At 48.9% G+C, this 26,127-nt stretch overlaps 1 protein-coding gene across 3 annotated transcripts in view; it reads right to left on the reverse strand.

Moving 5' to 3' along the window:
• stard13a (StAR related lipid transfer domain containing 13a) overlaps nucleotides 1-26,127 on the reverse strand; it is a 100,154-nt gene that overhangs the window by 52,997 nt on the left and 21,030 nt on the right. For 2 of the 3 annotated variants that reach the window (XM_064352730.1, XM_064352728.1), the window contains 4 exons: nucleotides 23,409-24,559; nucleotides 16,062-16,208; nucleotides 13,621-13,776; nucleotides 5,261-5,291 (listed from right to left, as the gene is read on the reverse strand). In XM_064352730.1, coding sequence (XP_064208800.1) covers nucleotides 5,261-5,291; nucleotides 13,621-13,776; nucleotides 16,062-16,208; nucleotides 23,409-24,395 — 1,321 coding nt within the window. In that variant the 5' untranslated portion in view covers nucleotides 24,396-24,559. Of the gene's footprint in view, nucleotides 1-5,260; nucleotides 5,292-13,620; nucleotides 13,777-16,061; nucleotides 16,209-23,408; nucleotides 24,560-24,926; nucleotides 25,004-26,127 lie in introns of all 3 variants that reach the window. The other variant, XM_064352729.1, reaches the window with a different exon arrangement.

Raw genomic sequence — 26,127 nt, forward strand, 5'->3', positions numbered from 1 at the left:
AAATGCACAGGGGAAAGTATTACTGGAAAAATGGAAAAGCAATCATTGACCCAAACACCCCACCCCATCCCCCTGATACCGGCCCATCGTGTCCCGTCAGCATTTTTGTGAGGTTGATTGGTTCAGTTAGGAATTTTGAACCCCCTCGCCCCCCACCCCTCAAAAAAGCTACAGCGCTGGTGAGACAAAACCAGAGCTGGTGGGAGGACTGGATTTAATATTTCAACCAGATTCCTCCACACTTCCTGTGAACAAAGGAATGAAGAAGGCCAAGATGGAATCCCTTTTTTTTTGTTGCAAGAAAAAACAAACTGCAATTAAAAGGAACCACATTCTCCAGTCCCATCCCTGCTAATCCCAACCCAACAAACCAAGGTCAAGGTCATGTGGATGAAACATTCCTGTCCCAGGACACTGGTAAAAACAGAAGACTGCCATAACATCATCAGGAGCTTCACCAGTTCAAATACATACACGTACATACACAAAGCCCATATGTATTTGCAAAAACATACTTCACACACATATGCTTAGCTTACACATTTATCATTATGAGAGGTAAAAATGCAAGGCCTTACTCCTAACGAATGCAAAGGATTAAAAGTCTTGTCTCGTTCTTCTAGATATCTGAGACCTCTACTCCTCGGTGCTCACACACAGTGCAATGCAGAATTCTGATGGTGGGGGAATAGTTCCCATTTGAATTCTGGGTTCGTACGCAAACACACCCCCAATCAATTCACATGCCTGCAGTAAGTTCTTCTTCTGAAGAGAAGGTAAGCATCTTTGACCCTCTTAGCCGAGCAGTCATACGCCCAGATTTTTTCTTAAGGACAAAGAAATGCATATCTTCATCATTATTTTTTATTAGCAGCTTTTATTATTGTTGACACATTATTTGCACATGTTCATGCTGCCCAGACATTTGGGTATATAAAAAGTTCTGTATAAAATAGCACAATCATCATGTGTAATATATTATTATCATCATCATTATAGAAGATAGTTTTGAAAGCAGATATGCTGCTCTGCTCAGTTTGCCAAGCAAATGATGTCATAGTAGAAGCTTTTCTCAAAAAAGGATTTTTTTTTTTTCCTTGCCTACCTAGCTTTTAGGCTTTTAATTGGCAACAGTAGGTAGAGATATCAGTCCTGACATAGTGACAGAGTCACATGACACGTGTGTTCTTTTCCAACCGCGGGTATCGACCGATATGACAACTTTATCGACAAACGTTCAGGCAACGTCACAGACAGAGGCCGTCCGTATAAAGGGCCGATATGACAACTTTATCGACAAACGTTCAGGCGACGCCACGGACAGAGGCCGTCCGTATAAAGGGAAAGGAACTGACTCACGGATTCAGCAACGCTAGCGGCAGACACCACATTAAATAAAAGATCACGCGGGTGAAAGAGCTGACGCATGCGGCGCACACAGGCAGTGTCTGAGTTATATCCCCACTTAGCAGCCTTCGCTAGGAACACGTTCCCAGCTAATGCGCACACCCCGTCAGGGGATAAAAACCAGAGCGGACGGTCAACACTTTCCATTACATCTGAAGCCGGGTTTGCTACAGGCTTTACCATCAGCGAAAAAAGGTCGTTCTGACAAGACCAACTGCTAACAGTTTTGTTGGCCAAGACAGCGGTTTGAGTGTGGCAGAAACAGTAAAAAAATTTCTAAAACTGCGCTCTTTAATAAATCGAATTTTGTAAATCTGACCTCTGGAGTAAAAAACCTGAAAAGACTTTTGATGACACCAAGATGTGGCTCTCACAGTCATGATACTGTACAAGCCAGGGCTCCCTAAAGATCTACCGTCCTGCAGGTGTTCACTCCAAACCTCATTCAACAGGGAATGTCATTAAGCTACTAATTAGTAGAACTAGGCGTGCCAAATTAAGGTCGGAGTGAAAACCTACAGAATGGCAGATCTCCAGGAACAGGGTTGGGCGGCCCTGCCATAAGCATTGCACTAGCTAACACTGAGCAGATGCATATTCACAAAAGGACACAAGGCACGAGCTCACATTCAGGGCACATAGCCTCCTCGCTGTATGTATCTGGGTTATTAGCACCCAGATGGGCGGGGTGAGGGGTGGGGGTGGGGGGGGGCACAGAGTTTAACTCTGCAAGGATATAAATAACAGCTGAGGAACGAACACTCGGCAGAACAGTGGGGGGGGGGGGAGGGGGCGCTTTCTAAGAAACGTGCGTTCTTTCACGCATGCACATTAATGAACGTGCTGTGTCTGCGATCGTTCACCTCCACACAAAGTTTGTGTCACTTCCTGTGAGCTGCGCATTGCACTTTGAGGCGACGCGGCCTGTTTTTGCCTCCTGAGAAAACACAAAAACACAAATTACAGAGAGAGAGAGAGATGCTGAACTACAACCACCTCCACCCTGCTGAGAACGCAGTCCATAGACGGCAGTTAAACAAAGACCGCACAGCAGGGAGAAAAGATGCTTTAGCGATACTGTTACTCTACAAACACCAAGGGAACTATTACTGCTTTCGGCAGAAGGACACAGGACAGCTGGCTGTGCTCTTTCAAACAGGTAATTACTTTGAAAAAAAAAAGTGACCGGTAAACCGATGAAATGATTTATGATGGAGGGTCCTTAACCTTAACCCTGGTCCTGGAGAGCCGCAGCGTCTGCTGGTCTGTGTCGTAACCTTACAAAACTAGCAACCAGTTCAGCCCTAAGAAGCCACATGGGGTGAGTCAAGTGTGTAATCCACCGCTTTCAGTTATCAGTGAAGTGTTGAGCAGTGAAATCCTGAAAAGACCCTGCAGCTCTCCAGGACCAGGGCTGAGGACCCCCCCCTGATTTACAACCCGAAACATTGGTCGATTTGGGGCGGGTTTCCTAACTGAGGAGGAGAGCGGAGAGGGTAGAGGGGCGGGTAACACCCGTGGCATGTGCCTGTCGGCGGGTCTGTATGGCGGGAATGAGGGCGGGGCTAACGCAGACATCCCCGACCCGCCGAGAAGGTCATGTGACCCGAGAGCAAGCCGAGCCAAAAAAGCGGCGTCTCCCCGGGCGGTCTCCAGGGGCCACATTTCGTCACGGCGACCATTTCGGAGCCACGACAACGACCTGGCGCACTACCCGAAACGCAGCCGCGTCGCCCCGGTGACACCGTCGCAAATTACGGCGATTAAAGACGGAAAAAAAAACAAAAACTGGAGACAGAGACTCCTCCCAGGGGGGTGATCGGCTCACACCTGTGCCCGTTCCTCAACGGGACCTCTCACTCCTCCTCCACACCCCGGCGATGACACTCTACACACGGCAGCGGTGACAGCACAGACTCCACACACACGCCAGATACAAAGCCCCACAATCCCAACCCTCCAAGTCCTGACTGGACTGTTATTAAACCAAAAATCCTCATTTAATGCATCGACAGTCATTAACCCTTTGAAGTGTGGGTATCTAGGAATGTTGTTTCAAAATTCTAAACCAGTGTTCTCGAGCTCCATTGATTTCAGTCACCAGTAGTGATTGTGACATCAGCATTAGAATTCTCGGTTAAGAACATTCTAGTCACATATTTGTGACATTTGTGTAAGGTTATGTAAAGTCATGCTGGATAACAATGTTGTGGCAACCTTTCACCAGCGTTGCTTCTCCACCCCACCACTCCCCAAACCACAGCTTTCCCGCCACGTCGTAAAAAGGGGGTCAAGATCACAGCAATTCTTTTCCTGCGTGCTCCAGCGGAGGCGTTTGTGACCCGAGAAAAATCATAAGAGCATATGTTCTTGACTTTCGGTAACCTTAAAAAAACTATATAAAAGCATTTTTGTTTTTAGTCTGTAGGGAAGTTACAAAACCATAAACAGAAATAGAGCTTCATGTGAAACCACTGTGCTGGTGACCAGTGCTTGTGAGTCAGTGTTCATGGTTTCCCAGTTCATTCCCGCTGTTTCACCAGCGCAACGACACCACGGCACACACACACAGCGAAGCAGTGCATTTTTTAACCCATTGACAAGCAGGTTTTCATTATAGAACTACAGTGCATTGCTGTCAATCACCAGTAATGATTGTGACATCAGTATTAGAATTTTCGGTTAAGAACATTCCAATCACATTTTTGTGATTAGAACGTTCAGTTGAGAACATTCCAATCGCATATTAGTGATTAGAATGTTCAGTTAAGAACATTCCAATGGCATATTTGCGATATCACGCCTTAAAGGGTTAAAGGCCATTCTGTGTTACCCAGGCGGGAGTGGCCCCTCTGACTGTGCTGTACCCTTCTCAGTCATTTCAGACATCCACATTCTCTTCCCAGAATTCTTGGGCCCGACCACCGCAGACATACCGTCCGAAGCAACTGGGGCGTGTTTGCTTGTTTGTGTGTGTGTGTGTGTGTATACTGTATGTATGTGCAATGCATGTGTGTGTACACATCTATCTTTTTCTGTGTGTGCATGTGTATATGCGTTTGTATGCATTTGTCTACGTGTATGTGTGTTTGCCTATGTGTATGTGTTTGTGTGCGTGTATTTTTTAAAGTATTGTAGTCCAAATGGTGCGATGACTGCTCTAAATTAATTCTCTGGCTACAGTACAGCAATCCAACCTTCCCTGGCATTGATACCAGCTGTCCCGCATGATGTAATGCAGCAGCTAGCTTAAAAAAAATCAATATCCACTTGTGATTGCAAACTGAACTTAGTTACATCGACACTGAGCCAGCTAAGCAGTTTTCATCATAGCGAGTTTTGTCACTGATTTTCCAGCGTATGCGTGCGGATGTGAGCGTCCGTGTGTGTGTGTGCGCGTGTGCGTGCACGCACGTGTGTGTGTGTTTGAACAAGCAGTGAACAGCAAAAGCAACACACCACATCACAGCAGCTGGGACTGAAATGCTGGAGGACTCTGAGGTCAGGACTTCCCAGTGATCCACTTTCATCCTCTTCAGCAGAAATGACAGGAAACACAACAAAATATCTACTCCCCCCCACCCCCGCCACCCTGACCCCGGCCTCACACCGCTCCCAAGCCACTGGGACGAGGTGGGGGGTGCACTGGGACCTCAGAAAATTCCAGACAACTCCCAGGAGCCTCCAGCACAGAAATAAAGCAAGAAAAACCAAAAATAACCCACGCACCCCACCCCCATCCCAGCTCTATAGAGTAAGCCCATGGCCCTTATCTGCTGAGACCCAAACAATATGGAACTTTCCCGGGGAAAGCGCACACACACACACACACACACTTGGCAGGAAGGCTTACCTGCACCAGCCTGGCTCATCCTTGCAGTGCCCTGAAAGGAAACAGAGAGGGACACGATGAGTCATAGACCCGTGACATCACAGCAGCAGGTACCAGAGGCCCCGCCCCCTGGACAACTGACACAAGAGAGATGATGTTTCAGCTTGCGTCAGTTACGACTGTTATGATGACACGTGTGCAGTCCTAATGCTGTGGGCACTGACACAGGGGAGTGGAGTCTCCGTATCATTCAGACATGGCTCACAGACACAAGGGAAGTACTACTGACACTGAGCTGAATGACAAAGGAGAGAGGACTCTCGGTACCACTAACACTGGCTCACTGACACAGTACCACTAACACTGGGCTCACTGACTCAGTAACACTAACTATGGGCTCACTGACAGGAGATATGACCCTCAGTACCACTCATGATGGGGTAAATGACTCAGCAGAGAAGCCTGTCTCTCTGTCATGCAGGGCCAAACCGCCCTCTGTGCTGAGATTCAGAAGAGGGTGAAGCTATTGATTCTGAGGCAGGATCACACACAGACACTTGAAGCCCAAATCAATAGTAATGCCATTGGAGTCAGAGCAACTCCCCCAATATGAGTAAGCTCTTCTCCTGGGTCACTGCACATGTGTCTACCCTTACAAAGAGCTCACAGTTTACACATTATACATGATCTATAATAACCAGTGTCTCCAAAAGAAATCGAAAAATCGAACTCACAGGAACAACAAAAAATGTTTTTTCCCCCATTTACCAACAATTCCATTACATTTCTGTCACGTGGTTTTTCAAAATAAAATTACCACTATTGATATATTAGGCATTTACAAAAGAGCTAGCTACAAAAAAACAAGGTTCTTGAGACCCAGGACAATAACACCCACCAAACAAAGCAAAAGCCCCCTTACACGGTTCTGAAATGTGTAATGTTCTGATTTTATTTCATATATAACGCACTGTTGTTGCGGGAACCCAGAAAAACGGTAAAAATCTGGGACATCTGGTCACCCAGAGCGGTGCCCTTTCTGGGAATTGAACCTGCAGCCTCCTGGTTACTCCACCAACATTGACTAATAATTAAAAACAAGAACTATCAATACTTTTTCTTCACACACACAGTTTAACGGGTTCACCAATCACTAAAACTTATTTGCCCAACCATGTTTGTGAAGCACAAGTGTAACGTCAAACGTTGATTGAATACAGGCCACTGCTTTCTCATTCAGCCAAAACTCTTGCACATACTACACCACCTAACATCACACTGCAGGTTTATATACGACAGCGTGCCTTTGTCTCTGTTCTTTAATTAAACCTGTATGTGCACGCTGTGCAAGTTTCTCCCAATGACAGTGCCCGTGTGCCTGTACGGCAGTGCCAGTAAATGGCAAAAATGTAAAGGCGAAACGATAAAATAGCGCTCTAAAGTGCAGTTTAATCGCCTCTTTTTTGGGAGTCATTCTTCCAACAACAAAAAATAAGCCATGCACTGCAAGCAAAACAAAAAAAACGAATCCAACGAAGTACAATAAACAGATTTTACATGTGTGTACACATCTATATGTTTACACTAGATTAGATTGGACTGGGATAACTTTATTTCTCATTCAAGGGCGGCCAACTCTTTATCTAGCCGTCCATCTATCTCTCCGTATATACGCTGGGGGTGAGGAGGGAAGTGGGGCAAGCAAACAGCGCCGTATTTATTTTATGAGCGAGGGAGATCAAAGACGCGGTCAGTTCTGGAGGGGGGGCCAGCGAGGCCGGTGGGAACGCTGAGGTGGCGCAGAGGACCTGGGAACGCTTTTCCAGGTCGGGTGAGAATTCCCAATCCCACCCCCCCCCCCCCCCGCCCCCATCTATGTTTTCCTACCCTCCTGCCCGACGAGTGTGTCTGACCACCCCGGGATTTACCAGAATGGTCTACAGCGACGTCGTCGCCACGGTGATATGCTATAGACGTGTGCACCGGGGCTGTGTGCAGCTGCCAGGGCATTGCATTACATTCACATTCACACAACAGACATCCTGCTGGACACAGCTGTCCTCCTTACTGCACAGACGGCCCATTTATACAGCTGTGGTTACTACCTGGCACAAGGGGTATAGTGGTAGTGCCCTACGTGGGATTCGAACTTGCAACCTCCACGTTAGAAGCCAGGTTACAGCCCAAAACATTGATCCATGCTGTGCTGCACTATTCAATACACTAAGGGCCGGACTTATTAAAACCTATAGCGCGTGAAAACCCTTTTAGCACACGCAAAACTAATAACACAACAAATGATTGGTGGAAAACAAATTCCATGACCAATCATTGGATGGTTCCTTTTTCAAAAAAAAAAAAAAAAACTGCCAGTGATCTCCAGGAATTTTACACGTCTAAAGGTTCAGTGCAGTTCAGATAAAGCATTTGACTCAGGTATGGTCAGGAGAATAGAACGGAATAGAATAGAACATAATAGAATAGCACAGAACATTGGGTAGAGTGTTCAGGAGTGATGGCGCTCTGCCTGTCGAACGCCGTCTCCTTGAAGGAGTCGCACACGCTCATAAGTGTTTCACAGCCCCCCGGGGGTCCCAATCTGGCACGGCAGCACAGTGTACGGTCACCACGGCAGCAAGACAAGAAACTAGGTCACCAGCAGAGAAACTTAGAAGTCTCCCAAACTGTACCGAACTGGCCTACTTCGCCCACGTCGAAGTTACTTGAACTAATGGATTGTTGATCTTGGCTTTCACTCATATGACCTGCTTAATTTGTTCTGACCAAGGATGCAGATCTCATTTCAATTTGGGGATCACAACAGATTTGATGTTTTCCCAAAGTTGGGGAGGGATGTGTTCCCCCCTGCCCCCTGGGATAAACGTCCATGGATATGACCCAGTGACTTTGGCCTCTTTCTCAACACTCTCCCAGAAAGGAAGGACAAGGTTACCCCTGGCGACGGATGCAAGTGAGGCTCCACAACCCCCGTGACCTGTCAATCACTGGCTTGCTTTATCCAATCACAAGGTTCTGTCCTCCAAACGAAGTGTGATGATTGGCTGGAATCAGTGTAGCCCCACCCATTTTTGGTTGATACGAAGCCTCACGCTCCCCATCACTAGTACACACTCGCTTTGTGTTCAGTGTAGCAGTTATAAGCAGTTCTCAGGGCTTAACGGCAGTTTTAAGTTCGCTCCGCCCCCCTTTCCAGCGACCCCGTCATTCGTCCATGTTCATGACTCATCTTTCGGCTTATTTGACAGGGGCCCCCTCTTTCCCCCTTTCAGGGCTCGGGGGGGGGCCAGAAAGCATCGCTGAGGCAAGGCACCGTGGCCCCCCCTGAGCGTTCCTGCGTGTTGACTGTGAGATTTAACACGGCCTGTCAGAATTTCATCACATATCCAAGCGCTGCAGTCACACAGGTTTAGAGGGACGGATTCATCCGGGGCAAGGGGGCGGGGGTGGGGGAGAGAACGGGGGAGTGGCGTACCGCCAAATCCACAGCCAATCACACGGACCAGATGTTTAATAGACACTGGCTTTGGGAAGGCGGATTTAAGGCAACAGCGTTACCGCCGTTGTTCATTCACACTTTGAATTTGCAGCTTGGCGTTTTTTGTAAACGCCATAGCGACAAGGACAGGCTGTCTCCAGAAATGCACGATGTCACACGTAGACACTAAACACAGCTGGTGCTCGTCTCTGGCATTCAGTATCTACGTGATGACATCACACAGGTTACAGTTATTCTGATTAACAGAACACAGTAGGCGTTAGCATCATTTCGTAATGTTTTCCACAATATTTCCTTTTCCACATTCTTAATACAATGTGTTGCGGACATACAGTACGTGAATAATGACAGATGGAACCAACTTTTTTTAATGGCCATTTTCTTCTATTTCTTTTTCCATTTTTGCTCACCTGATTTTGAAACTACCAACATTCAGGGAGAGATCTAGAGGCCAGGGTTAAATTCAGTCCATTTCCTGGACTTGACTGAACTGACATGAGCTCCCCCCCCCAAAACTCCGAGCCTTTTGTTTATCCACACGCTGGAAGAAATTAAAGAAAGATTTAAACGGACAAGGTTACATGGCAAAGCTCTGTCAATGTAAAATAACACAGCGGTCTTCAGCTCAGCCCCCGTGGGAACTCTGTGCAGGCTGGCTTTCCTTCCAAACACAACTGCAATCCCAACTATTTTAAACGTGCTTTTCGTTTTTCTTAATTAGGCGCTTTTCATGTTTTGAGAAATTACCCTCTTAAGCCACATTATGTCAAAAATAGCTCTACCCTTCCATGAAGGTCCACATTCCCTTTGTGCTTACTGTGCTAGACTGCAAAAGAGTGCATAAACAGAGGTAAAGAAATGAGAAACTGAGCAAATTAAAGAGGCTCCTCAGTGATGAAAATGTGAACACCTAGCCTCTAGATAGCCATTTGGTAGATACACCAAAACAGCTCAAATATGTGATCAGAATGTTCTTAAATGAACATTCTAATGCTGATGTCACAACCACTACTGGTCATTTAGAGCAACGGAATTCTAGAACACTGAATTGTAATTCAGAAAAAACATTGCATAAAAAAATCCTACTCTTCAAAAGGGTTATGTAAAAGGAGATTCCTTCTCTTATCAGCCTCAGGATTGCTTCAGTATCTCCACGGTTACTGATTCCACATGATTGCATCACGCCTGTGAGCACCACTATGATAAGCTCAGCGGGAAATGCGGACGGTCGGTTTGTACGCCCAGGACTGTACGGTCAGGACCGTGCGGTTATGTCTGTGCTGTTCACAGGGTCGTGTGTCTCCGATAGGAAGGGTATCTGTGCGGGGAACCGCAAAAGTGAACCTTAGTCACAAAGAGCCAGAATGCGATGGAGTTGCGCAACGCGTGACCTCACTGTTACGTAAGCCTACGATTGGCCGTTGACATCTGTGTTCTTTTTTTTCTGCATTGGTGGAATGTGCTCTTCCAGTGAATTCTCTACTCATTTTATCCAGTGCTTAGAATCCCAATCGAAAAGCAAATAATCTCAGATTCATGAAATCCTGCACGTAATTTCATTTGGTGTGCACAACAAAACCATTTATCCATAGCATGCGTCAAAAGCACACTTCGCCGTATGACCAAAGACCATCAAACGCTCTTTATTCAAATAAAGTTATCTGAGCCTGTAGCCAGTGTAGCCTGACACAGGGAGTTCAAAGGGGTGAATGCTAACTGCATGAAAGAGCAAAATAAATACTCTGGTTGTTAGATCAGCCAGAAACACAATATTAAATGGGGCATTTTTAAAGTAAAAAAACATCAGATTCACGTGTACATTATTTGATGTATACTTGTTGCTTAGCAGCTTTTTAAAACCCTTATAAGTACAAATATGCCGGTCAGAGAAATATGGGCTTCTCCCAAATGCGTTTAATTCCCTTGATACGAACTTTCAACAGCGGTCAAGACAATTTGTCCTGGATTTCAAATGAATACCATTTTTTTTTTTTAAAAGCAAAGCGGCCTGTATCAGATTTCAAAGAGAGCTGGACTCTGCTGGCTCGAGGAGAAACCAGGACAGCACTCCATCCATCTTGTGTCCTTAACGAACCTTCCTCTGAGGGAGGACGTCAAGGAAACGATTAACCAATCACCCATCTGCTCCTGAACTTGACTCACAAAAGATAAAAGATTACATTACAGGCATTTAGAAGACGCTCCTATCAGGAGCGACTTGCACAACTTCCTACATTTACACAGCTGGATATACACTGAAGCAATCTGTATATAGATTTGAGTTAAGTACCTTGCTCAAGGGTACAAAAGCAGGGTTCTACTCAGAAATTAACCTAGAGACTTTGAGCTCTTTACCCATTATGAGACCAGCTCCTTACCCATTATGCTAGACTGCCACCCCATTCTCTGCTTAAACAGATATAGTGTGATTGACACCCTTGTGTGTGTGTGTGCGTGTGTGTGTGCGTGTGTGCATGTGTGCGTGTGCGTGTGTGTGTGCGTGTGTGTGTGAGCTCTGGTTTGCTATTATTCAGTAGAGTGTTTTAAATGAAGGCCAGTGCTGTCTGTTCGTTTGAGAGGGAGAAAGGAAAACAGGGTCTCCTCTATATTTAGCACAGGGTCTCAGAGCGCGCAGCGTTGTACTAAACTGGAGGTGAGGAGCAGTCTGTTACTCCCGGTGAAATACGCGTTTCCCCGAGAGCTTCCCCCCTTTCCCTTTCAGAGCAGAAATCCTGCTGAATCCCACCACTCTACTCGCTGCAGGTCACAGCTGTCTGGACATACACTGACCCCAAACCTGAGAACCAATCAGAGGCCGGTCTGTGCAGTTATTCCTGCGTGTCATCTTTTTATCACACTACTATCATCTCAGTCAGCAATCCCAAATCACACAAGACCCACACCCCACACCTCAGGGCGTCCTGCTCACACCGAGGCCCACACAGCGCCTCCCCCTGGACAACGCAGAAATGGCTCTGCCCGCACGCCCACTGCTGCTGCTGAATTAAGAGTCTGTTACACAAGACTGCAGGGGGAGAGACAGGGCCGTGCACACAGACTAATGCAGAAACTACAGTCAGAGAGGATGATGGGAGGAGGAGGAGGGGAAAGAGAGAAGAGAGAGAGAGGGGTGCTAAATTCAGAATGAGCAGGAGGGAGACGGTGGAAGAAAGAGGGAGTAAAAGAGAAAGAGAGAGAATCAGGAGTGAGTAGGAAGCAGAGAGAGAAAGAAAGAGCAACAGAGAAAGAGAGACAGAGTAGGAGGTAGAGAGAGAAAGACAAAGAGATGGAGAAACAGAGAGGGTAAGTGGTAGAAAAAGAGAGAGAGCAAGAGAGAACGGGAGAGCTAGAGAGACAGGGAGACAAACAGAGAGGAGGGAGAGAGAGGAAAGCAAAAGAGAAAGAGTATAAGAGAATGAAAGACAGAAAGAAAGAGTGGGGGAAAAGAAAGCGAAACGGAGAGCAGGAGGGTCAGAGAGCACAGGAGGTAGAGAGACAGGAAGAGACAGAGAGACCGGGGGTGGGGAGGTGGGGGGGGGGGTACATTGCTGAGCTGCCTAAGTAAACCTCTTAATTCTTCTCTATTTTGACACATTGGGGAAAGACCCCACACACACAGTAAGCAGACAGTGACCTAACATTCCCCCCAAGAGCAGAGCAGAATCCGCACCTCAAACCAAAGCCCTCCGAGCCAATCAGGGGCCATTAACCCTGCACTCCCTCCGCGCTCCCCCCGAACGAGGGGACACCTGCGGGGAGACGGACCCCGGCCCCGTGACCCTCCGAAACGGCTGCCCCTTCGCTCAAACTCCCCGGCGACACGGGACAGCTCAGAAATCTGCAGGCTCCATTACGCACGACAACAAGAGGGACGCGGCAAATTTCAACTCCTTACACGAAGACGACCGTAATCTGTGCTGTGAGATTTATAATCCATGGCAATTAAGTGGGGGCAAAGAGAGCGCTCCAGCTGCCGAGGAACCTGTGTTAGATAGACCGCCTTTGCCTTCCTCTTCTCCGTTTCACAGAAATAAAAATGTAAAGACCGGAGGCCTGTGCAAGGTGAACCAAAAAAGAAAGAAAAGAGTAATCTGTGAAGTATGTGCACGCTGGGCTCATGTTAGCATGAGGCTAACGCCCAGCAGACCCCCAAAGCAGTGAAGCAGCGCCTGAGTTAGCCCCTCTCTGTGCTCTCCCCGGCGAGTCCAGCCAGCACAAACACCAGCTTCCTCTCTCACCTCTCTCTCGCCTCCACCTTTCCCCCCAAAATGCTCGTAAATCTCCCCCCCCCCCGCCATTCTCTTCCCAGCCCCTCCCCCCCCCAGCTCTGAGGAATAGCCAGGTTATCCAAACGCCTCCTAAATCCCTGTTTGTGGATGCCTTCGGCCCAGAGAAAGCCCTGTGTGAACCTGGGATAGCGGTCAGAGGGGGGCTACCAGGCCAAGGAGCTCATCTCCCAGTCTGGGAAAATCTCAACGACCAAAATAAACTAAACAAAAAAACCCTACACGCATTCTGCACTCGCTTAGCAACCGTGTTTACAGCCTTTAGCCACTTTAGCTTTGGTTTGAGGAAAAAAAAGAGGATCAGTATCGCTTTTGATGAATAGTATACCAGCGATTTGTGAGTAGATGGACGATCAGCAAAGTATATAATTGTGTTTATTTCTACCGGGACTCAAACCTGCAACCTCCTTCTTGCGAGGCAAAGTGCACAGTAAAATGTCCAGCATTAAAACGTCAACTCTACCAGCCTACATATGAGTCCAACTGGGACCACGTGTACTGCGTAACAGTCAATTTAACACCGAGAAGGTCACTGTGTGCTAACCGAAAGAATGGCGATGCAGGAGAGAGGCTCTTACCTTGGTCTTTCGTGCCCGAGCTCCGCCCCCTCTCGGGCTGCGCCGTAAGCAGGAGGAAGAGGAAGAGGAGGAGGAGCCGCCGTTCTGACTCCCCTGTCCCGACGCCCCGCCCTCTCCGTGGTCCGGGTCGTCCGGGGTCCCGGGGTCGACACCGGGCTGCGGGGACACGGGCGGAGACATCAGCGCCGCAAAACGCTGCGAGCGACCTGCGGCTCCGGAGACGGCGACGGCGACGGCGAAACCAGGGGCCAGGCGAGGCCAGCCGCTAAAACTCTCAGCCCCTGTGGATTCTCACACGGGACGTCCCGGCAGAGGAGAACTTCCGCCAGGACAGGGAGGTGTCCTCTACCACACAGCTCAGCAGCTAAGGGTGGGGCACCGGGGGACCTCCACGTACTCGGGACCGATTCCTGCACCCCTTTAGAGCTGACAGACAAGCACTCCTCCTCTGTCTCCTCTGTCCCTCTCTTTCGCTCTCTAACTCTCACCTTCTCTCCCTCTCCCTCTCTTTTGCTCTCTGTCTCTCTCCTTCCCTGTTTCTCAAATTCAAATTTTTTCAAATTCAAAGTGCTTTATTGGCATGACAAATTCTCTCCTCCCCTCCCTTCCTTCCTCTCTCTCTCTCTTCTCCTTCTCTCTCTCCCCTCCTCCCTCCTCTCTTTCCTCCTCGTCTCTCTCTCCTCTTTATGGAGTGCGTGTGTGTACCCACGGTACAGAGAGGCAGTGCCACACTAGAAAGGGCTCTTTTGTCCCCTCCCCTCCCCTCCCGAACCCCCCTCCCCCCCCCCCCGCCCACAGCTGGGACTGGCGCTGGCGCTGGCGTGCGCAATTCATGAGAATGATGCAAGCCGCCACCCAAGGGGATTGTGGGAAGGGTTTTTTTTCCTGTAAAGAGCGTGCTCTCCCCGTGCCCTAGCGCCCCCGCCAAGCGGCCGACCGTCCTCTGGCGCTCCGCCGCGACTCGCGCAGAATGCGCAGAGCCGCCCGTAGGGGGCGCCCTCACGTGGGCTGCTTCGTCGCAGACTCTCATTTCCGCGCACTTTTAAACTCTCTTAATTCACCGCCCTTACAAAAATATACTTCTCCCTTATATGGAGATCCAATCTCGTCAATATTCCTGAGTGGCCATTTTTTGACAGTGGAAGGCTCTTTCTAATTTATAATATTTTCAGCCTTTAACTACTACCAATGATATAAGGACCCAACACAAATATATTATAAAATAGGCCAATTGTTTGCTACCCATATTCTCGTTATGCCACATCAAAATCGAACCAAAATTATGTCTTACAAAGCAAAAATGGCAATATATTGGAATGTGTACCTGCATTGAGAATATATTTGGAATGACACCATATAGGCACTGTGGATACATATTCCACGTGACTTATTATATATTGTCAAATATATGGCAATATATGTTTGTGTGAGTGTGCAGCCATACCATAGGCACCAGCTCTCTGACAGACAAGCCTCCCTGAAATCAGGACTGAGTGCTTCTCCCACTCCAGAAACACATTCCTGGGAAATGGAGGCCACTCTTTCCTCATTACAGGCCTAATCAGATAATCCCTGGGGCGGGTCAAGCGGCAGCTTGAGCCAAAATGGCAGGGAAACGGCGGCTTGCATGGGACTGCTCGTTACCCTTTTTTCCCTTCCAGACGGAAAGGAAAGCACTAATTGAATTAGCAGACCGGAGGGCAAAAAACAGGACGAGACAGGGCAACAGGGCTGATCATCCGAATAAATTTGTCTCATAAGATCCTCAGCGCGAGTAGGTTTTTCAAATTAAGAGCACGGGCCATTTCTCCAGAGTGAATCAGCAGAAGGACCGTCGCTGATGGGATGCTGATGGCTTTCAATGTGCAGTGGGGATCTCTGACCAAACAATGATCATTATGGAGCCCTTGTGCAGCATAAAAAACAGGTTCAGTTCACCTCTTTGTTGTGCTCTGGGGAAAGCTCTGTACAGACGGAACGTGGTCACGAAACGCCCTCTACATCAGGGGCGGGCCGGTGTGTGTGTGTGTGCAGGTTTTTGTTTCCCCCAATTATCCGGGCTAAATGAGCCAACTGAGCTGAATACACCAATACTGGTTCACTTGCAGATAAAATCACAGCAAAATATCCCGTACAGGGACGCAAGAACAGTCTTCAGCTGTCATTCATGTGCTTATCAAGAAATGAAGCTAAAATGTCAGGCGGCATAAACGTTAGGGCTACTTGAGCAATTAAGGCCAGAAGTTGGCATGGAAACCAGGAGCAGATAAGGATTGGCCACCTCTGCTCTATATGGAACACAGAATACGGAACTCGGCTGCAGAATTCCACATAGACCCCCCCTTTACCAACACTCCTCCAAGGCATGGCCATGGCAACAAAGCATGTCTGAATGAAATGTATGCACACGTACATGTGTTCCCATGTCACCGCCCACTCACCATCTGTTTCCGGGCAACGGCGGGCGTGTCCGAGGGGGAGGAGCCACCACTCAGGGCCTCCTCTATGTCCATGTTCAGCTGGTCCAGCTTCTTCATCAGCTGGGTCATGGAGTCCGACCAGGGAGAGAGAACCACCAGCGGGGATGCCTGTGAGGAGGGGGGGGGGGGAGGAAGAGAGAGAGAGGGGGCGAGTGAGAGAGAGCTTTATTTCAGCTCTTATTCACCAGTCGGGGAGCACCTATCAGAGTGCTGTTGCCACTGTCGGTCTGCCATCATTACTTCACTGGCATTTGTGTGTGCACGAGTGCCAGGACAGTGTGCGTGCGTGCGTGCGTGCGTGCGTGCGTGCGTGCGTGCGTGCGTGCGTGCGTGCGTGCGTGCGTGCGTGCGTGCGTGCGTGTGTGCGTGTGGGTAATACGCATGATGTATAGCTGGAAGAATTCCTTTCACTGTGCAAACCCTCCCCTGGTGTGCAATAGATTCTCACTCACACAAGCAGCAGTGTTTGGGCATCTGGAATGCGGAGATGTGAGGTCATAAAGCAGACAGGAAGTGACTTCACAGAGGAATAAATGAACGCTGTTGGCTGGATTGGGTGGGGGGGGAGGTGGTGGGCTGACATGAGGGGGGGTTTGGCTTTTGGAAGCTCTCAGGCTTTCTGGTTTTCTTACAGAGGCCTTTGGTAATAACCGCCCCCCTGAAACCCAACTTTAGGGGGCGCGACGGGCCCCACGGCGGACTACAAAGCCGCTTGTTTCGGCTTCCCGGAACGGGACGGGGAGCGGGGCGTGGCGCGTGACTCGCCGGAGTGCCGGGGCGCCCCCTCAAAGCGCCCCTCTCTTCCCGGCACAATGACCCCATTCAGGGGCGCCGCCCTCCCCCTCCCCCCCCCCCCCAGGATGGTGCGTCTGTCCCGGGACGGCACGACCACGCGGGGCGCGATGCCTATCGGCGGGGGGGGGGGGGGGGGGGGGATTCCGAAAATCAGCCGGAATGTGGGGGGGGGGCTAACAGAACCACAGACTCCACACATCCGGATTCGGCTGTTTGGGATGGGGTTTTTTTTTGGACTGTTTTTGTGGTCCCTCAAGAGAACTATTCTCGCACCATTACTAAATGAAATGAGGCAGAAAGAGAGAGAGAGCTAGACTTTGACTTTTGACTTTCCTGAAACACAAAGAAATTTACCCAATTACCTTAAAACCCCAACCCCATATTTACAAACCACATCTCACCCTAACCCCCCCCCAAAAAAAACCAACCAAAACATCCTGTGAGTGAGTGAGTGAGTGAGTGAGAGAGAGACTGAGAGACAGACAGAGAGGCAAAGAAAGAGATGCATGAATGATTCAATACAATGTGGAAACCCAAGTTCACTTGCTAAACTAACGTGTAGATCACAGGTCTCTAAGACAGACATGTTAAATATAAGCATTGTCAGACACTGTCACCCTAACTTTATCCATTTTTATACCCCAGTTTGTACAGAGAATGAGCCCCATGTGTCCTAAAAATAAATAAATAAATAAAACTGTAATTACGATGAAATTACACTATATGAAAGAAACAGCACTTCAACAGGCCAATAAGATAAGCATAAGATGTGATGCTTATAAAACCATAAGAAAATTGAATAAAGTTCACAGTAAAACGGACACAAAAGCAGAGTTACTCAGGACGGACGAGGGGGACAGTGTAACGTTTTGGGGGGTTTTAGAAGTCAAAATAAAGAGCTAAAATGGCTTTGACAGACAGCAGGCCCGGTCACCGGCTACCTCCCACCATGCTGCCGGACCACCAAAGGTCACCTGACTGACCTGAGGGGTGAAAAGAGCCTTACCCCCCCACCCCACCCCCCATTCCCCCCACCCCTCTTTAGCTCAGGACGACAGATCGACCACAATTTGAGCAGTCCCGTGCCTGACCCCCTACCGAATCCCGGGATCAACTGAGGTCAAGGAGACGAGGGGGGAGGGGGGGAGACTTACAATTCCAAATGCCCCAGCGTCAACCCCCCCCCCCCCTCCCCCAGGAAAAACCCCCGCCAGCTACAGTCTCGCTGGCTCTGTCCATAAGTGTCCAGGCTCTCAGTAGCGCACTCGTCTCCATTGTGCGCTAACCAGCAGCGTAGCATAATGGGTCAGTCAAGTGGGCTCAAACCTGGGCCATTGTGGCCCCGGCATCAGCGCCGGGTTCTCCTCCAGGAGCCAGACCTGCGCAGACGGCCCGCGTGTCTCAGAGGAAAAGCCGCGAGCGTGAAAGCGAGGTCGTGTTTCCACCTGCGGCGAGGCGGCTGCGGTCTCCGTGGCGACCTGCGGCCCGTCCTGCAAGGCTCCGACGCGGCTGACACCCCCGGCGGGCGCAGCCTGGATTTAACAAAAAAAAAATATTTTTGGCGGTTTTTTCCCGGCGGAAGTGGCTTGCGCGGGCGAGGGCCGAGAAAACAAAATGGACGACCCCAAAGCATGCGCGGGACGGGAGAGTGACCTGTGAGTGGCCCGGCGCTGTGGGCGGCCAGTCCGCGCATGGCGCATGGCGCATGCCGCATGCCGCATTCCGCAGGGCTGCGGCTTGCGTCGCTCCGGATGAAAAAACATGCGATAAATGCCCGTTTCTATAAACGTGGTCCGTTTTTGGGCCTGGCTATTTACAGCTGGAACACAGCAGAGAGAGAGAGAGGAAGTGCTTAAGAGCTCCAGACTCCGGACTGCGAAGCTGTGGCTTCGAACCCGGGGCCACACAGAGCACAGCCTTTCCTTTCACACACGCTGCGCTAAAATCCCCGAGCTGAATGATCGGCTTCTGCAAGCCTTGAGATTCTTAGCATTCAGAGTTTGTACCGTGACAATGTGACGGGTTCTATTACTAGCAGCATAGAGCAGGCTAACATGCTGTGCATTGTTTACTTATCTGTGGTTAGCATGTGAAGGCTAGTGTGTGCTGCACAGTGCAACTTTTTGTCTTTTTAAAAAAAAAAAACCCCTTCATTCAATATAACATTAAACAAAGGACATTAAAACAAGTTAGATGTAAAACAGATTATCACATTAAATCCCACACAATCACACAACCCCAAAAACCCAATGAAACACCAATCCCCACTCCGCCAGAAACAGAATCACGCACAAAAATAAACGAATAAAAAGACACTATTATCCTGATTCAACGCATAATCATTAGTGCTCTTTCACACACTTCACAGAGCGCTCCATTAAAGGATCATTTGGTACTGAATTCCATCAGGTTATCATTCAGTTTATCACAGACAAACTCCTGCTTTAACTGAGAAAAAAGAGAGAGAGATGGAGGGAGGGAAAGAGAGAGAAAGAAGGACAGAGACTTCACAGCTTTTATCCGAGTTGCTCCAGTTGCAGGAATGCTAATGAAATGCACACTCATGTCACATACACTCAGTCATATTGCTCACAAAAACATATTTTAAGAGTCACTGGAGACTCACAGATTCCATTAGCAAGCGCTCAGATATGGCTGTAATGCAGAGCAGCAGACCGCCACCCTGTTCGCTCGCACCCTGACACCCCCCATCTCTTGCTCTCTTTCCCTCTTTCTCTCCCCCCTCTCTTCTCCCTCTTTCCCCTCCTCTCTCTCTCTCTTCCGCGCTCTCTCTCTCTCACACCCCATAGCAACTGTGGCATGCCGCAAGCCAGGAATGGCGAGAGCGTTTCGAACCCCAATGAGTGGAATTTAAGTGGAGGTGTGCCAAATCTCAGTTTGAGACGGGAGCTTTGATTCACAACCCCCCACCCCCCCCCCCCAACCACCTCAGTGCACCCCTGACCCCCACTGCATCTGTGCACCCCCCCCCCCCACCCCAACCCACACCATGGCAGCTGCACCTGGATGAGTCCGCCTAACGGGGAACAGCCCCCCCACTGTCCCGAAAGAGGCACGCTAAGTGCGAGTTTTTTTTTTTGTTTTTTTTTTTACTCCAGCTGTGTGGTAGCAGCTGTTTGCCTTGGGAAGAGAGAGAGTGCACTCAATATGGCACAATGGCGCCCTCAGGTGGCTCATAGTCTGCACTGCATCTGAAATATGTCAAAGTCCCTCACCAAAAAAACAAGAGGCAGACATGCAGCCTGAGACTATTTAGACATGTAGAGATTAATGACTTAAATATTTTATATTTTAAAGGATTCTTACTGCTTGGGCTTTTTGTGTGAGGGAGGTGAGTTGCATTTGCATGTTCCAGTCACGATGTTAATATTGGTTGTGAAATATTAATTTCAATAGCCTAATCATAGTCTTCATCACGTTCTTTTTGTAAAGGACCATTGCAGTGTAACCTCATTGCTCCTCTCCGAAGGCCGGCTTGTTTTGACTGTATCGGAGTCGACGTCAACTGCCTCTCTGAGCGGCCCGGGTGCGTTATCTCACCAGCAGATGGCCTCTCGGTCAGTAAAGCGAAAAAAACGAGCGCTGTCAAAACACGGCGCGCGCAACATACTGGCCCCGTGCAATGCATCCGTCGCAGTGTGAGAACGCACCCTTCTCAGCCAAGGTCAAATCTTTCCTATCTTTCCTTATCCAGTTCATTTTTAATATTAATACTGCTCAGTAACATTAATAACATTATTATTGACTTGTGGCAAACTGAGACTGCGATTTTCATGTTCGCACTTTATCGTGAGGAAATTACTCTTAAAAAGAGTCTCGTTACAAGAGCAAAATAATGCAAAACTTCCTTCTGATCTCAATACCGGCTTCTGTGTTTAGAGAGAGCCAAGCTTTTTACCCAGAAAGCATTTATATTCCCAATTTCTGGTATGCGGGAGTGTAATGACGCTGCAAGTAATTACCTGATGATGGATGCATATCTTTGTGTATGATGTTAAAGGGACAATGAAAGAGAGCAAAACTGGATGAAGGCTATACTGAGCGCCAGGAGTTCTGGGTGTGTCTATTGTATGTCTCATTTAAAGACCTTATGAATTGTAAAACAACAAGTAATGCGCAACACCACCACAGTTGCTATCAATGCTTCCTGCAAACCCGGCCCTTTTACATTCACTTATTTACATTAAGGCATTCGGCCAGAACACGGGCTTAAATATTTACCTACTGTGATGCAGCGTGCTGTTTACAGAACGTAAAGGTTACGTACACACGGCTGCAGGCTCACCTGGGAAGTAAGCCTGCCACCTTTGAGTCAGAAACCCAGTTTCCTAAACGTGACGACACTGCAGCTGTCACATTAGCATTTATTTAATTTGCAAGACGTCGGGGAAATCTGATGATATAGCGGTTTTAACTGCGCACGCTACACTCCGGGAGTTTTCCGAGTCTTCCGCCTCCAGGCTAGCATAAAGCGCGCCACGCGATCGGTGGTCGGCGTTCTGCTAATAAACGCGGTATGAACCAGCAGGATATTGAAAGAAACGTCCCAGCTGAACAAACACGCGAGACGTTTTTCAAATATCCGGCTCTGTGCTGAGAAACGCACCTTCTTCTCCCAAACGCTTTACCACGATCCCCCCTTTCAACCTTACAGTACACATCTACAGTCTGCCCATACATTTAAAAGGCTAAATGCAAACGGCACCAATCATTTGCCAGCACCGCAATTATATGCGTTGGCCTTTCTCGATTTGCAACCGTTAAAAAAAAAATCACTCCAAGAATGCTTCATACAGTTGTAACTCAAAAACGGAGACCTTTCCTTTCATTTAAGATTTTAATTTATTTCAGTTAAACTGCTGGTAGGATGAGATAAAAATTGAATGAACTCCTGATGCCCGTTTCTGACTGTTATAGCAACAGTTCAATGTGACTACACCATGGCTGTTAAATACAGGTGAGCATACAGGTGAGGTGACAGTGCTAAGGTAGGACATGGAGCAGCCCCTCTCATCATCTAGTGCTCACCCGCCCCCTAGGGGACACGCTGAGAATCACATACATGTACATGCACAAGTATTTACACACACACATACACAAATATACACAAAACATACACAAACACACATGCACAAACATCCTCTCTTCCTACAGGCATCACAAGTAACATACTTCTCATATCTTCCGCGTCTTCATAACTTACTTCTAAAACATGTAAGTTTATACATTTTTTTAAAAAATCAACTAACACTGCAAAGCAAAAGCCCACTCCCCTGTTTGCCCTCGGACCAAACAGGCATTCCTTCAGCTGAGCAGCTTAGCCACACCATTCCAGAGGGATGACACGTAGCCAACACACGCGCGAGCTAATGATGTCGATTTTTTGCCAGCTGGTAACAGGGGGAGGGTCTCACAAGTGGGGGGGGGTTCAGAATAAAGTGACCCCCCCCCTCCCCCAGTGGGGTCAGCTGAAGGGGCTGGAGAAAGCCAAAAATCTGCCGTGTTTGGTGTGCCGCAGGAGGGAGAGAGTCCACTTTAATGGAAGGCTAAGTTCACAGTTACAAGACCTTGAGCTGCAACGTGTCAAAACACAGCTGCCTTGTTCCAGAGAAGGGAGGGTCGGTGGGGGGGGGACAAGGACTCTCTCCCACCGGGGATGGGGGTGTGGGGGGGGGGGAAGCATTTAAGCCTTCATATTTTCAACATACCAGCCATGTAAAAAAACGACTTCTTTCATTCTTCAAAAAGGCACATAAAATATTTTTTCTTGTGATGTAACACTTTAAGAAAAGCAGGTTCGGCTCTAGCTCTGAGCTTTCCCTGCTTTGAATCTGAAATGCGCTCTCTCACGGATCTTATCGTCTTTATCTCGTATTGCAGACGTTTTTCACCACCTTGGCGCTGACGGGTGTTTCCGACACTCCTTCAGCGAAGCCGGGTTTTTTTGGGCGGGGTGCGCAGATGGGTTTGGCACGATACTGCGCTCTTCCTCAGGTGACCCTGTTGCATGCACGCGGCGGCACGGACTACATTTCCCACAATTCATTGCTGGCTGTACGGACGACAGGCAGTTTTACACTGGACTCAGGCTGTGTTTTTGCAGGGCAGGAAACGTGTGGCTCAGTGTGGTGACACAAGTGAATTCATACCCCAGGGAATGACCTTGTATGTCAACAAATACTGGAAGTTTACCTGTACTCAGATGAAAACAAACAGGGAACGTGATACCTGACTGAGTGTCAACACCACCTGACACACCTCATTACCCTTTATAATATACACAGAGAAGTTCTCAGTCTTAAATAAGCAATAATAAATAAAAAAAACGTGTTTATCTGATTCCAGTTGGGACTGCATGTACTCTGCTACTAGGCAACTCTATTTGAGTTGAGTTTACATTGTACAGCTACAGCCATTTGCCATTTGCAGGAGACGTGCAGACTGCAGCAGACATGCTAACGGCACCAGATGTGCTAACTGCAGGAGACTCACCTCCTCTCCCCTGGGCTCCGGCTCTGCCTCCTGGCTGCTGCTGCTGCTGCTGCTCCAGGCGTCCGGGGACGGGACGTCCCGCCTCAGCGCCCCGTTCCTTTTGGGCCGGCCCCTGCAGGCGCTCCGGCGCCGCCGGCTGATGAGGAACTCCCGGTACTGCGGCAGCTCGGTGAACACGTCGTCCTCGTCATCATCCTCTTCCTCGTTCTCGTCCTCGTTGTCCTCCTCGTTCCCCGAGGAAGACTCCCCGCCGTCCGAGCTCTCGCTGACGAAGGGCGGCGCCGGGTCGCGGCCGGGCGGGCCGCCGCGGGGGCAGTCGCAGTCGGAGAAGGCGATGGAGCTGGGCTTGTGGCGGACGATGCGGGGCAGCTCCCAAAAAGGCCCCTCCCGAGCCGTCCTGCCCCCCGGCCCGTCCGAGCAGCCGTTAACCCCGTCCGAGGGGTCGGCGAAAACGCGCGGCTCGCCTCCGCCATCGTGCACCGCAGCCGCCGCGGTCTGAGCGCCGCAGAGTCCCTCGCAAGGAGAGGGCGGGGTAGCGTCAGCACCAGGCTCCGCCCACTCCCCCTGGGGAGCAGAAGCTCCAGGAGCAAGGCTAGCGTCTTTATCCGGGCCTTCTGACTGGACGGCCAGAGAGCAATCGAGGCAAATCATTGGCCCGGGAGCCTGGGTCAGATCTTTGGAGCGACACGGCGGAGAGTCTTCACGCCCAGCTGCAGCAGCGGTGAGCTCTGCAGGGTCATCTGAGCAGGCCAGCAGCCGCTGTTTGCCCCGCCCCCTCCGCAGACCCACGGCCCCGCCTCCCACCCGCGTCTCCTGGGCGAGCGCCCAAGCCGACAGGCCGTTCCTGCCTTCTGATTGGCTGCCACCCCGAGGGGAGGCGGCGCCGTTCTCCCTGGGCCCTCCGAGCGTATCCGGCTCAAAGAAGGCTGCCGTAAGCGTTGCCGACGGTCGCAGGCCCTCCGCGATCACCGCGGTTTCTGTTTCCATGGCAGCGCCCCCCCTCCTAGAGCTCGACGATGGCCACGAGGCAGATCCACAGGTGCCCGTTTCTGAGAGAAGGGTATGCCATCTCACCTCAAAGTTCAAACGAGTTTAAACGCCACTCCCGGGTTTTCTGGATGTGTTCCGACAGTGGGCGAGGAGCGTTTCACCTGGAGGGGGCAAACAACGGAAAAAAAGAAATATTACTTTGCGTGAGGTTTAAATATATCCTATCAAATTTGGCAGGAGTAATAATCTCACAAACACACATAAAATACTTGTGGGTGGTTGATTAAATTAAATTAAGTTGCCCTTTGCACGTAATAATACACGATACATAAATGGCTAAACCATATTTTGAATTTACTTAAGTTAATAAGTTTAAAATGTTACAAAGCTTTTAGAAGGTGGCTTTTTATTTGCTTCATACTTGTTTACAGTCCAGGTTAAATTAGCCGCAAAAAAAGAGCAATGTCACGAGCGCCGCTCATCAATTAGAAGAGCAGGAGCGCGAGACGGTGAACAGCTGTGAAATACCATCTGGCTCCGAGCCTCGCGCTTCAAGTCTGGATACGTCTCCGACACGATCCCGGTGACATCAGCACGCGGAAAACCTGCAAGCGCCACGGACAGTGATTGACGACCTGTTGCTACGCCATTCGTCATGCTAAAAAATGCACCGCCTACCGTTGTTTAAGACCCCCGTTCACCCCGTCTTTAGCTTGACGTTTAAAAAAGACACGTAGGCCTACAGCTAACCGCCTTTAAGCCATGTCTTGAAAAGGAAAAAAGAAAAGATTAATGAAACATTCAAAAGCATAAATCCCCCCCCCCCCCCCCATATTTTTTTAAAAGATTATCATCATTTTCAAAATAGGTCGCCTACAGGTACTCTTATTTCCTGTGCACATATTTGCAGAAAGGATTAAAATATTTTAGTCATACCTTGAAGCTTGAAATAAACTGGCTTTATTCGTGTCCTTATTTGTAAACTACGGTTTTAGCATCAGTCATATTTCATGTCTTTCATGAGTTATGTCTAGATTATACCCGATCATGCAAAAATGTCAAGGTTTTATTTTTTTGTTCTTTGTTCTTCGTTGTATGGTGCATAAACTATGCTAAATTGCGATTACGTAAATACAAGTGAAGGCTAGCTGTAGACAGGAATGTGGAGGAGGAACTTTGCATTGAGACATGGGTTTGAAGCGGTTACAGGACAAGATAAACAAATTTTACAATCTCATAACAACAAAGTGCTTTCCAGAGATGACAAAAGAGTCAAGCAGAAAGGATTAAAAATAAATCAAAAACACAAAGTAGACGTAAAACGGTCATAAAAAGTCGCGCGCAACTCAAATCATAACTGAGATAAGAGAGCGTTATTAAGCGAGACGGAACAACGGTGATCACGCCAGAGCTCAGCGCCACGAAGTGCTAAGATTAATTTCTGAACCCAAAACACTGGGATGCTCTTTACGGACAGATTCTCCGTGTGCAGCTAGTTTCCCCCTTTCCCCAGCTGTTTGGTGCCGCGGCAGGTGCCCTGATATCATTACGGTCTTCCGACGCTTTAGGCAGAGTCACGCAACTTTGGGCGTCGGGGTATCACGAGAGAACAGCTGTCGTCGAGTTTCTTCACTACGAAATAAAAACTCACAAACTTTCCTCTGTCACTATATGCTGTTATAACATTGCACATCTGCATATGATCAGGGCTTTTTACATATCAATTATT

Source organism: Anguilla rostrata, chromosome 9 (genome assembly GCF_018555375.3).
Source record: "Anguilla rostrata isolate EN2019 chromosome 9, ASM1855537v3, whole genome shotgun sequence".
Lineage (NCBI taxonomy): Eukaryota > Metazoa > Chordata > Actinopteri > Anguilliformes > Anguillidae > Anguilla > Anguilla rostrata.